Source organism: Chionomys nivalis, chromosome X (assembly GCF_950005125.1).
Source record: "Chionomys nivalis chromosome X, mChiNiv1.1, whole genome shotgun sequence".
Classification (NCBI taxonomy): Eukaryota; Metazoa; Chordata; class Mammalia; order Rodentia; family Cricetidae; genus Chionomys; species Chionomys nivalis.
This window is the reverse complement of record NC_080112.1, coordinates 12661464-12675388: the sequence shown is the minus strand read 5'-3', so window position 1 is coordinate 12675388 and position 13925 is coordinate 12661464. Positions and strand designations below refer to the sequence as shown.

The 13925-nt window shown below is 37.8% G+C and overlaps 1 protein-coding gene across 1 annotated transcript; it reads left to right on the top strand.

Moving 5' to 3' along the window:
• Window positions 1–368: 368 nt before the first annotated feature.
• Window positions 369–1631, top strand: LOC130867484 (melanoma-associated antigen 10-like). Its single transcript, XM_057759518.1, has one exon. The coding sequence runs from the start codon at window positions 369–371 to the stop codon at window positions 1629–1631; it is 1263 nt and encodes a 420-aa protein (XP_057615501.1).
• The last annotated feature ends 12294 nt before the right edge of the window (window positions 1632–13925 follow it).

Sequence of the window (13925 nt, the reverse complement as noted above, 5' to 3'; positions counted from 1 at the left end):
GTACACACCTCCATATACACAAACATTGTTCTGCAGAATACAGGGACCCCAACACAATTTGTCCCACATACTCTTGTATGTGTACTCCCTGAAATCAGACTCTGACTTCTGGCTGAACTCAAAGAACCTTTATCATTTTCTTCTGTAGGTTCCTAAAGGACAAACCAAATAGAAAGTCTGCAGAACTCTGAGGTTATACCATATCACCTGGAGAAGATCGGTAAGTTGGCTTTTGTTAGGACCTTCACGAACAAATATTTCCCTTTGTGCTGGGTCGCTCTGTTTTTCTCTTACTTCCCCATGTCTGTGCAATCTCATCCCCCTTGACCTGTTTACATTTCTGTCTTCTGCCTCCAGAAAGCAAAATAATGTCTCGCTATGGAAAGCACCCACGCCTCAGCCTGGAGCAAAGTGTAAGCTTCCAGATCCCAGATGAACCAGATGAGTTCCCACTGGTTCCCACAGCTGAGAAAGAGGAGAGACAGGAAGAAGAGGAGGTAAAAGAAGAAGAGAAAGAAGATAACAATATGCAGAAAAATGAGGAAGATAACAATGAGAAGGAAGAAGAGGAAGTAAAAGGGAATGAAGATGAAAAGGAAGAGTGTGGTGATGAAGTGGATGAGGAAGAAAATGAGAAGGGAGAGGAAGAATCAGACATAGCTTCCATGTTTTTCTCATCTTCTAATGTGTCTTTACCAAGTTTCACTCCTCCTTCTCCTTCCTCCTCCTCCTCCTCCTCCTCCTCCTCGTCAATCTTTTCTCTGTTTCAGAGCAATCTGGAGGGAAATGCGGGATATGCTCCTAGGATACTGAGCATTTTTCAGAATGCTCAAAGCTTCTTCCCCTCATCTATTTTAGGGGGGGATTTAGATGAAACAAGCAGCAATGACGAAGAGAGTTCAGGTGCCAGTCAGTCTTCTGAAGATCCTGAAGCCCTGCTGGATGTTGTGATACAAGAAAAGGCTACTGATCTGGTGTTTCTTTTCATTTACAAGTATAGAATGAAGGAACCCATCACATTATCAGAAATTCATGAGGTTGTCACCAAAGATTATGAGAACCATTTTCCTGTCATCTTCATGGAAGCTTCTAAGTGCTTGGAGATGACCTTTGGCATTGATATAAAACAAAGTGATCTTCTAAGCAGTGCTTATGTCTTTGTCAACTCTCTGAACCTCACCTATGAGGACACACTGAGTGACAATGATAGATTGCCTAGAAATGCTTTCCTGATAGTCATTCTGGGTGTAATATTCATAGAAGGGAACTGTGCTTCTGAAGAAAGAATCTGGGAATTCTTGAAGCTGGTAGGAGTGCATGATGGGGAGGAGCATTTCATTTGTGGGGATCCCAGGGAGTTCCTCACTATAAATTTAGTGCAGGAAAATTACCTAGAGTATCGGCAGGTGCCTAATAGCCAGCCTCTGTGCTTCGAGTTCTTGTGGGGTCCAAGAGCCTATGCTGAAACTACCAAGATGAAAGTTTTGGAGTTCTTGGCAAAGATGAATGGGTGTGACCCAACTGATTTTTCAGTCTGGTATGAAGAGGCTTTGAGAGATGAGGAAGAGAGGGCCTGGGCCACAAGGGACTCCGAAGATGGAAGCCCAACAATGTGGCTTGCAGAGCGCTGATTGTTAGTTTCTCTTACCCAGTGCGAGGGACCTGTTTTTGCATGGGCTCACTCTAATTTTGAAAAATGCAGCCAAAATTTTAAGTAAGGGAAAATAAAAGCTAGGCTCAGTAGAAAAGGTTAAAACAATTACTAATTGGGGGTTTGCTTAGCTGTTTAATTTTGGATTAATTTTAAATGTTATTCCTTGTAAGTAGAATCTATGATTGAAACTGGTAACACAATTTTACTGTTTTTTTTTTCAAATAATGGAGTGGAAATTATGTAATGTAGCTTACTCTTGAATTGGTTTAAACCTATTAGTTTATTCTGTAAAATTAAAATGCAGAGTACATTTATTTACCAAGCTCATGTAATAAAACAGGACATATTAATAAATCTTAATAAAGACTGCTTGCTGATTCATTCATCAAATATGAGTGAATCTTTTCTGTTGAGAAAATAATATGATATTGGGGTGAGGTGCAAGAAAAAATAATACACTTCCCTATATAGGGAATAGCAGAGTCTGGAAACAGCTATCATATAAGGGACATGGTGAGATGTGTGGCAGGTCATAAAGAACAAGTAGAAAGAAGGAACAAATGAGGAGAATGGGTTCCAGTTATCAGAAGTCAAGTGCAAACATTCAGAGCCTGTGAAATTTGTGATTTGGTAGATTAAATGCTTTGGGGTATATTTTACATTAAGCCATGAAAGGTATCAGAGGCCACAAGCTTGGTAAGTTCTCCACTTAATTCAGGGATTTCCTAGGAAAAAACAGACGCATCCTTTGAGTCTGTCTACAAATTACCAGTGTATCATTATTTCCCCTTCCTTGTGAGTCAGAGCCCTCTCTCTTACAATGCATTAAAGTTGAAGTTCTTGACTGCCATTTGTCCAAATTCAAACATCTTCAAGAAAATAATGACAGTGAAATTACTGTAGACAGAGAATGAACAGTCAGGAGAGGAGAAAAGAAAAAGCTAGTTTTTAATTTAACTCTAGGGGTTTCCAATTTTATTAGCTAAGCATGCCAGACTTATCCCCCAAATAATATATTGACTAAAAGGGAATGTATGAGTTTTAGTTGTAAAGTTTTTTTTTTCTTGATTCTGTATTTTTTCCCTCCTTTAGTTGCATTTTTAAACACACTCTGGTTAACGACATCAACAAAACCCAGGGGAGAAGATGGCAAAATTTATTCTCAAATTAATATTTAAACTAACTTACATTCATTTAACCAATATATTTGAGCAGGATGCCAGGTGTTCTATGGTCACTGCATTCTCACTCTGGTGCCACATTTCTCAAACCTGCTTCTGAGAGAGCAAATGAAGGCATCTGGTTCTTTATAATTATCCAAAGATGAGGCACCTGGTATATGCCAGGGTCGAACAAGAGCCTATCTATAGCTCACTTTGTTCCATATCTCCAACCCTAAGGTAGATCTTTGGTTTATTACTTCATTTCTTGCTGTTCCAAAGTGTCTCACTTGACCAAAAAATGCTGTACAAATATTTGAAGCATAAATGGAGATAAAAATTTCTCATTTCTTTTCAAAATAGTGCTAAAGTTATCTTGACCTTATAACCAGAACATTTCTTAGCTGTGTCCTTGCAAGTAAACAGCATCTCCCATCAAATGTCAAATTTACTGGTCTTGAAATTCAAGCCTCCAGAAGCATTTTATCATTCAAACAATCAGAAAATTAGTCTTCACCCATAGATTGTTATATTTTTGCAATAGCATGAAGATTGTTAGGGTTCCTATAGATGTGATTTAAAAATTAAGTATACCAATAGAAGCTTCTTGCCAAACTGAGCAACATGGATCTTCTCAGAAAATCTATAGTCAGTGTATAAAAAACACAATCTGAGAGGCTACTGAAATATTCATAGTATAAAAATTCCTGAAGTCCTCAGGAATAAATGCAAAGTTAATCCAGAGCCCAATAATAGCTTCCACTCAGGTGTGACACTAGTGTTCAGTATAGCCTGAAGATGTGTCCAGAGGAGAGGGGGTGAAGAATCTTAATAAAGACTGTAGTTGTGATACATGATTCTTTACTGACCAGGCTTGGTGTATCCTTGAATTTTCAGTCCAACTTTAGGATTCAGTAGGATCTGAGCATGCAAGTACAAGGAGTGTCCCAGAGATGTTCTAGATATTATGTGTTGCTGTACAATACCACTGGGTATTGTCACAGAAAGCCAGTTGTGTCTTCTGGACAGTTCTGGGTAAGCCACCTCCCTTGATCACTCTGACAAGTGTCTGTGGTCTACCAAGTGTACTTTATGCTCACTAGATGGTATGTATTTATTCTTCATGATGGCCAAAGCTACAAAACTGTTAATAGGGTAAGGGCTACATGGCCTGTAATTTAAAAAGGAAAGAAAAAGATTCAAGTTCAGTGAATAAAAGTGTTTAGTTTTAGGATGAAGAATTTAAATGGAAATTCATAAGGATACTATGTTGAGGGAAATGCATCTGGGAACATCATATAAACTTAACCCCTTTAATTCCTAGATTTTGTCACCTCGCAGGTAATTATTTTAAGGTTGTCACTGTTGTTTTATGTTGCTACCAGATATTATATGAGGTATTAGCACAAGGTATAGTCATCTTATTCAGCATAGATTTAAAACATATGCAGACAGAATAGATCCCTTTTCTAGCAACAAAAATATGTAGTTTGAGAAACAGGGAGCTCCATGAATCACAGTTTTGAAAGCACCTCCATATTGAGAAAATGTTTAGCTGTGAGAAAGAAGCATACAAATGACACTATGCCCTTGCTCCCCATGAAAATGCTGAATAAACAGATCATTGGTAACATTTTGATTTTTTACCAAGGAAATGAAAGACCCAGGTAAAGTTCAGGGTCTACATTTTGATTCAACACGTGGAACATCTGCATATTTTATGCAATAATTCCCTCACACATTCTTTCTTTCATCAAATACTTAGTGAGTAAATGTAACAAAAATAATGAAAGACAGCATAGGATTATAACTAGACATCTAACTGAAACAGCACAGGTAAATGGGCAGTTCTAGAGAATTTGAGGAAATTCATAGCATTGAAGTGGTGGTAACTTGTACATACTACCAACTAATCTTTCATAATTAAAAGGAAAAAGTCTTTTAAACTTTCTTTTTGTTGATTCTTTGTGAATTTCACATCATACATCCTGATGTCACTCATCTCCCTTTCTCCCTTCTTTTGCCCTCTGCCCTTGGAACCTCCCACACAATACAAAATTTAAAGGTAAAACCAACAAAACAAATCACAAACAAAAACAAAATAAAAACATATGGAGGTGCTTTCAAAAGTGTGATTTATAGAGCTCCCTGTCTTTCAACAAGAACAACAACAACAAAGCAAATAAGAAAATCTCAGTGTGGAAGCCGAAGTGAGACACAGTGAGTCACACAGTATGCAGTTTAGTCCAGACATCTTTACTTGTAAGTGTTCATCGCAATGAGTCATTGGTCTGGTTGAGGCCACTAAAAAAAAAACTATCAAATTTAGCCATCAACATAAATAATGGATAATCCAGTATAAGGGAAATTTATTCTAGGAATTATTTATTTTAGCATTGCAAAATAATGTATGAGCACCATATAAAATAATGTATAAAGTTAAATTATTGAGTTGTTAATGATAATGGAGTACAAACTGCCTCCATGTAACCTAGTAAAGCAGAAGAGTCCAAATATCAAAAAGAAAAAAAAAAGAAAAAAGTAATATTCTAAAGAAAGAAAGTGAGGGAGAAACCTCAGAAATTCACAAGTTGTTGACAAGTTATCTGAAAATTGTGTAGCAAAACTGTGGTGACTCATGAAAAAAAAAAAAAAAAAAACAAGAAGAATGTAGCTCCAGACTCTTGATTCCCAGTAAAAGATTCCTCCAAAAGATAATCCAGACAGGCCTGAGGATAAGGATCTTGCACTCATTCCTGCCTGCACTCATTCCTGCCTGCAAGAGAAGTCCATAGTCTTTCAAGATCCCAAAGCAGATGCAGGTTCTGGTGAGTGAGTAATCATGTACAGGTTGGTCAGCAAGGGAGAAAAATTTCATTATGTCTCTCTCTGTAACTTGGAGAGAACAGACTGCAAGCTATCTTGAGAGATAACTTATCCTTGGAAACTGAGCTACACTGGAGCCTCAAGGAGGACCAGTATAAGATTAGAAGTTGATATGTAAACAGCTCTAGGGTGAGAGATTGCCCAGAGATGTTACTGTGGGAACAAACACTGGCAGAGATTTAAAATGTCACATAGACTCAGTGCAGAAATAGTGTTCTTTTTTTTTTTATTGAAAAATTTACACCTCCTCCGCACCTCCCTTTTCCCTCCCCCTCACCCCACTCCTCTCCCCTTCCCTCTCCAGTCCAAAGAGCAGTCAGGGTTCCTTGCCCTGTGGGAAGTCCAAGGTCCTCCCCCACTCCATCCAGGTCTAAGTAGGTGAGCATCCAAATAGGCTAGGCTTCCACAAAGCCAGTACATGCAGTAGGATAAAAACCCAGTGCCATTGTCCTTGGCTTCTCATCAGCCCCCATTGTCCATCATGTTCAGAGAGTTGGGTTTTATCCCATACTTTTTCAGTCCCAGTCCAGCTGGCCTTGATGATCTTGAGAGGACAATAATCGACTTTATATGGAAAAACAAAAAACCCAGCATAGCCAAAACAATCTTATACAATAAAGGAACTTCTGGAGGCATTACCATCCCTGACTTCAAACTCTATTACAGAATGACAGTACTGAAAACAGCTTGGTATTGGAATAAAAACAGAGAAGTTGACCAATGGAATTGAATAGAAGATCTGGATTTTAACCCACAAACCTATGAACACCTGATTTTCGATAAAGGAGCTAAAAGCATACAATGGAAGAAAGAAAGCATCTTCAACAAATGGTGCTGGCATAACTGGATGTCAACCTGTAGAAGAATGAAAATAGATCCATATCTATCACCATGTACAAAACTTAAGTCAAAATGGATTAAAGACCTGAATATCAATCTGAACACACTGAACCTGATAGAAGAGAAAGTGGGAAGTACTCACAACATATGGGCACAGGAGACCGCTTCCTACGTATAACCACAGCAGCACAGACACTAAGGGCAACATTGAATAAATGGGACCTCCTGAAACTGAGAAGCTTCTGTAAAGAAATAGTGTTCTTAAGGAAAAGAAATGTGCTCTTGGATAGAAGCAGATCTCAACTGAAAGTAATACTGAAGTTTGATTACATTAAGTCTGAGATCAGGCTAAGATTCATTCACTGCTACTGAGTCTGAAAACTCTGAAACTTTTGAATCATACTCAACAGACACATCCAACTTCAGGAGTTGAAGGACATATTTTCTTCTGATACAGATTTAATTGTTGTGACTTCTTTTGAGTGTACCAACACTAACTTAGCAATATTTTTATATTTTGTTATTTTTAAAAGCATGTTTTTGCTTCTTATTTTCTTTGATCCATTCCTCCAATTATGTTTATACCTTTAGTCATTATCTAGGATTTTTCCTTTCTTTATTGTTCTTTTTGTCTTATGTCTCCTCTGTCCATTTTTTCTCTTTACTATAATTTACATATTCTTTAGTTGCTGTTTAAAAAATGCTTTCTATTACCCTTCATAAACTAATTTAATCTCTCAATTTCTTTTTTGTTTTTATTTGGAAATTTCTTTCTCATTTGATTTCCTCTCTATAACATTCTTCTCTACCTATCTTCCCTTTGTTTTATTTATTTAAACTCGCTGCTTTCATGTTTCTCTTTTCTCTGTCTCCTGCCTTTTTCACATTCCCTTGCTGTTTTGAAATTTACACAAGGAGATTTTAAATTTTCTCCTTTGATTTCATCACTATATTTTTAATTCTTCAAGTACTTGTGTAACTTCTTTCATTTTCTTTATTATTGACTTCTGATTTTAATTCATTATTGGTCTCATTTGATGCAAAAGTTGTGCATGTGAAATTGGTAACATACTTTGATTTAGGAAAAGTTGCATTTCGGAGAAGAGAAAAATTATTCCCTTTTGCTGGTTTATGATTACTGGCAATATAGGCTTTAATTCAATTTTAAGTGTCTTTCTACATCTTTTACAGTTTGATGTGTTTCCATTGGGGATGAAGCCCTCATAAATAGTTTGCTCAAAAGAAGGAAATACAGATAAAGCAGCGAGACATATCTGATTCAATAGATGCTCAAAATGTTTCGAGGAAGTACAACAGGTGTTAAAAAATTGCTAGCATGACTCCTCCAAAAAGACAAAGACAAACAAGACACCAAACCAAACAAAACCAAATCAAACAACAACCCTGGCTCCTCTCCAACTGAGTAAAAAGGTAAAATACAAAAAACTTGGATAAAGATTTTAAAAGTTCAGTAATAAAATTGAGCAGTAATTTCAGAGACTACAAGGCAATTAATCTCAAACTGAGCTTGAGGAGGAAAGTCAGTAAATTAATAGAAAACATCAGCAGAATAATCAGTAATATTTATGAAACAGTAAACAATAAGGAATGAAAATTCAATGATGAATTTGTGATTTACAAACTAAGAGCATATGACAGAAAAAACAAAATTAAGAAAATAATTTAATTAACAAGACAATAAAATTATAATTAATCAGTATAATACTCAGGATTGAGTTTTATATAATATATACATAAATTATTAATGAGAAACTACAAAATTGTTTATTTAATTTACTGGAAAGTAGTCATAAATATCAAGGTTAGACATGGTGACATATGCCTTTAATCCAAGCAGTCGGAAGGTAGAGACAGTTTGCTCTCTTGTGAGTTGGAGGTCAGCCTGGTCTATAAAGCATTTTTCAGGACAACCAGGGCAGTTACATTGAGAAACCATGTCTCAAAAATCCAAAAAAAGAAAAAAGTCATAAATATTGAAATATATGAGACAGAAAAATTAATATTGTTTATAAGGTAATTAATACTTGCAAATTTGTCTATAAGTCCAATTCAATCTTTAGTATTAGTTAGAAATTGGAAAGCTAACTCTAATATTTATATGAATTTGACTTAGAAGTAGCAAGATAATTTTGATACAAATGTAAATCAGATGATTCTATTTTCGAGTTTTAAAGAAACTAAAGTAATCACTAATCTCAGTTACATAAATGTGACTAAAGAAATAACCCTTATTTTGTCATTAGTCACATTTTTAATAAGGGTGTAAAGACTATTGAATAGAGAAAGTCTAGTTGTTGCAAGAAATAGTGCTATAAGCAATGGATGTAATTGCACCCATATTTCACAGTATGTACAAAAATTAAATGAAAGTGGATCAATGAACAAAGTTATAAACATTTCTTAGGAGAATTTGGGGACTGATATAAGATAACTCTGTAGGAAAAGTAACTATCACACAATGACAAAGACCAGAGTTTGATCCAAATAGTCCACATATAAAAATCAGACATGGGGATGGGAAGTTGTAACCTAGTTGTAGGGAGGCAGAGAACAGCAAATACTTGAGGCTCAGTGACCAGTCAACTTAGCTTATTGGTTGAATTATAGACCACTGAGAGACCCTGGAACTTCTGGTCTCCATAGGCACCTGTATTCAAGTGAAACTATCCTTCATAGAAATAAACACACAAAAAAAACTCTTAAAATTTTACAAAGTTGTACTGCTCCAGAGGAACAACACCGAAAATTATCCTAGTGACTTCACATATACAAGCTCACCTACACAAGCAAAAGCATGAGTACATACCACCATACTTGTGGGTGTTTTTGTTTGTGCACATAGACATGCCCACAAACACATACATACATAAAAAACAAAGGAAATATCTGTAAATCATCATGACTTTGGATTAAGCACTGGTTTTTTGGAACTTTCCCTGTTGCTAAAAGAGAGTAAAAAATTTTAAAGTTTAATTTCATAAAAATATTTTATTTTAATGTACATTATAATGAAATGTAAAATAACACACCAAATATAAAGAAAACACATGGGAATCATTTATATGAGGTTCCTTTCTATATATAAGCAATTATTAAATGTCCAGCAAAGAGAATCAATAATTCAGTTTTTATTAGTTGTACCAATGGGAGTAACATACATTTCTCCAAAAAATATATTAAAATAGTTAGCAAACTCATAAATAGATATTCATCAAAAGTTGTAGCCAAGCATAAATGAAATGCAAACTTCCCATACTACTGGAATAAAAAAATAGAAAAATCTCATAATAATAGGTGCTAACAAAGATATACGAAAAAAGTGAGAATGGGAGGATGGGGAGAGCTTGGGGAAATGGGATGGTTGGGATAAAGGAAGGGTAGATATGGGAGCAGGGAAGTATATATCTTAATTAAGGGAGCCATTTTAGGGTTGACAAGAGTCTTGACTCTAGAGGGGTTCCATGGGTCCAGAGAGATGTCCCCAGCTAGGTCCTTGGGCAGCTGAGGAGAGAGAGCCTGAAATGGCCCGCTCCTATAGCCATACTAATGAATATCTTGCATATCACCGTAGAGCCTTCATCTGGCGATGGATGGAGATAGAGACAGTGACCCACATTGGAGCACTGGACTGAGCTCCCAAGGTCCAAATGAGGAGCAGAAGGAGGGAGAACATGAGCAAGGAAGTCAGGACCGCAAGGGGTGCACCCACCCACTGAGACAGTGGGGCTGATCTAATGGGAGCTCACCCAGGCCAGCTGGACTGGGACTGAAAAAGCATGGGATAAAACCAGACTCTCTGAACATGGTGGACAATGAGTGCTAACTGAGAAGCCAAGGACAATGGCACTGGGTTTTGATCCTACTGCATGAACTGGCTTTGTGGGAGCCTAGTCTGTTTGGATGCTCATCTTCCTAGACCTGGATGGAGGGGGGAGGACCTTGGACTTCCCACAGGACAGGGAACCCTGACTGCTCTTTGGACTTGGGAGGGTGGGAGAGGGGAGTGGAGGGGGGTAGTGGGGGGAGGGGGGGAAAGGGATGCGAGGAGGAGGCAGAAATTTTTAATAAAAAAAAAAGAAAGAAAAAAAAAGAAAAATCACTTTAAAAAGAACATTTTTTAGTTCCTCATTTATTCAACATGTAATTACCATGCATCAGTAAATCAGATCTCAGGTATAAATACAAGATATTTAAAAATACATGCACTCAGAAATGTGGTCACAAACTCTCATTACAGTATTCATAATTTCTGAAACCTAAAAATCCAAAATGTCCATAAATTTAAAAATGGACACATAAATATGGTTTACTTAGCCACATCATGAAATGCTATGACATGCTACGCCATGGATTAATCCTGAATAGTATGATAAATGATAGAAGCCAAATAGAAAAGATTCATTTTGCTTTTTTTTTATTCTTTTTTAATTAAAATTTCCACCTGTTCCCCGTTTTCCATTTCCCTCCCCTCCTCCCAAATATTGCCCCCTCCCCCCAGTCCCCTCCCCCTATCCCCACTCCTCTTCTCCTTCCCCCACACCATTCCCCCTCCCTCTCGATACTGGAGAGCAGTCCAAATTCTCTGCCCTGCGGGAAGACGAAGGTCTTCTATCTATGTCCAGGAAGGTGAGCGTCTAAACAGGCTAAGCACCCACAAAGCCAGTTCATGTATTAGGATCGAAACCTAATGCCATTGTCCTTGGCTTCTCATCAGCCTTCATTGTCCGCCATGCTCAGAGAGTCCAGTTTCAACCCATGCTTATTCAGTCCCAGACCAGCTGGCCTTGGTGGGCTCACAATAAATCAGTTCCACTGTCACAGTGGGCGGGTGCATCCCTCGTGGTCCTGATTTCCTTGCTCATGTTCTCCCTCCTTCTGCTCCTCATTTGGACCTTAAGAGCTCAGACCGTTGCTCCAAATTGAGTCTCTGTCTCTACCTCGATCCATCGCCAGATGAAGGTTCTAAGGTGATATGTAAGATATTTATCAGTATAGGATAGGGTCATTTCAGGTTCCCTCTCCTCAGTTGCCCAAGGTACCAGCTGGGGACATCTCCCTGGACACCTGCGAACCCCTATAGAGTCAAGTTTCTTTCCAACCCTAAGATGGGTCCCTTAGTTAGGATATATACTTCGGTGCTCCCGTATCCTCCCTTCCTATATCCCAACCATCCCAATTTCCCGAGCTCTTCCCATCCTCCCCTTCTCATGTTTCTAATCCCATTTTCCCTTTGCCCCTTGCCACCTCCCCCGCAAGTTCCCAGTTATGGCCCTGCAATCTTGTCTACTTCCCCTCTCCAGGCAGATGACTATATGATTTTCTTTGGGTTCACTGTCTTATTTAGCTTCTCTAGGATCACAAATTATAAGCTCAATGTCCTTTATTTATGGCTAGAAACCGATTATGAGTGAGTACATCCCATGTTCCTCTTTTTGGGACTGGGATACCTCACTCAGGATAGTGTTTTCTATTTCCATCCATTTGCACGCAAAATTCGAGAAGTCATTGTTTTTTACCGCTGAGTAGTACTCTAATATGTATATATTCCACACTTTCTTCATCCATTCCTCCATTGAAGGGCATCTAGGTTGTTTCCAGGTTTTGGCTATTACAAACAATGCTGCTATGAACATAGTTGAAGAGATACTTTTGTCATTTGATGGGGCATCTCTTGGGTATATTCCCAATAGTGGTATTACTGGATCTTGGGGTAGGTTGATCCCAAATTTCCTGAGAAATCGCCACACTGATTTCCAAAGTGGTTGCACAAGTTTGCATTCCCACCAGCAATGAATGAGTGTGCCCCTTTCTCCACAACCTCTCCAGCAAAGGCTATCATTGGTGTTTTTGATTTTAGCCATTCTGACAGGTGTAAGATGGTATCTCAAAGTTGTTTTAATTTGCATTTCCCTTATCGCTAAGGAGGTTGAGCATGACTTTAAGTGTCTTTTGGCCATTTGAATTTCTTCTGTTGAGAATTCTCTGTTCAGTTCAGTGCCCCATTTTTTTATTGGGTTCATTAGCATTTTAAAGTCTAGTTTCTTGAGTTCTTTATATATTTTGGAGATCAGACCTTTGTCTGTTGCAGGGTTGGTGAAGATCTTCTCCCAGTCAGTGGGTTGCCTTTTTGTCTTAGTGACAGTGTCCTTTGCTTTACGGAAGCTACTCAGTTTCAGGAGGTCCCATTTATTCAATGTTGTCCTTAATGTCTGTGCTGCTGGGGATAAACATAGGAAGTGATCTCCTGTACCCATATGTTGTAGAGTACTTCCCACTTTTTCTTCTATCAGGTTCAGTGTGTTCAGACTAATATTGAGGTCTTTAATCAATTTGGACTTGAGTTTTGTGCATGGTGATAGATATGGATCTATTTTCATTCTTCTACACGTTGACAACCAGTTCTGCCAGCACCATTTGTTGAAGATGCTCTCTTTTTTCCATTGAATACTTTTAGCTCCTTTATCAAAAATTAGGTGTTCATATGTTTGTGGGTTAAAATCAGGGTCTTCTACTCGGTTCCATTGATCGACTTCTCTGTTTTTATGCCAATACCAAGCTGTTTTCAATACTGAGGCTCTGTAATAGAGTTTGAGGTCAGGGATGGTAATGCCTCCAGACGATCCTTTATTATATAAGATTGTTTTGGCTATCCTGGGTTTTTTGTTTCTCCATATAAAGTTGATTATTGTCCTCTCAAGATCTGTGAAGAATTTTGATGGGATTTTAATGGGGATTGCATTGAATCTATAAATTGCCCTTGGTAGAATTGCCATTTTTACTATGTTGATCCTCCCAATCCAAGAGCAAGGGAGATCCTTCCATTTTCTGGTATCCTCCTCAATTTCTTTCTTCATAGACTTAAAGTTCTTGTCAAATAGATCCTTTACTTCCTTGGTTAGAGTTACCCCAAGATATTTTATGCTATTTGTGGCTATCGTGAAGGGTGATGCTTCTCTGATTTCCATCTCTGCTTCCTTATCCTTTGTGTATAGGAGGGCAACTGATTTTTTGGAATTGATCTTGTATCCTGCAACGCTACTAAAGGTGTTTATCAGCTGAAGGAGTTCTTTGCTGGAGTTTTTGGGGTCGCTTATGTACACTATCATATCGTCTGCAAATAATGAAAGTTTAACTTCTTCCTTTCCAATTTGAATCCCTTTGATCCCCTTATGTTGTCTTATTGCTATTGCTAGAATTTCAAGCACTATATTAAAGAGGTATGGAGAGAGTGGACAACCTTGTCGTGTTCCTGATTTTAGTGGAATAGCTTTGAGTTTCTCTCCATTTAATTTGATGTTAGCTGACGGCTTGCTATAAATAGCTTTTATTATACTTAGGAATGACCCTTGTATTCCTAATCTCTC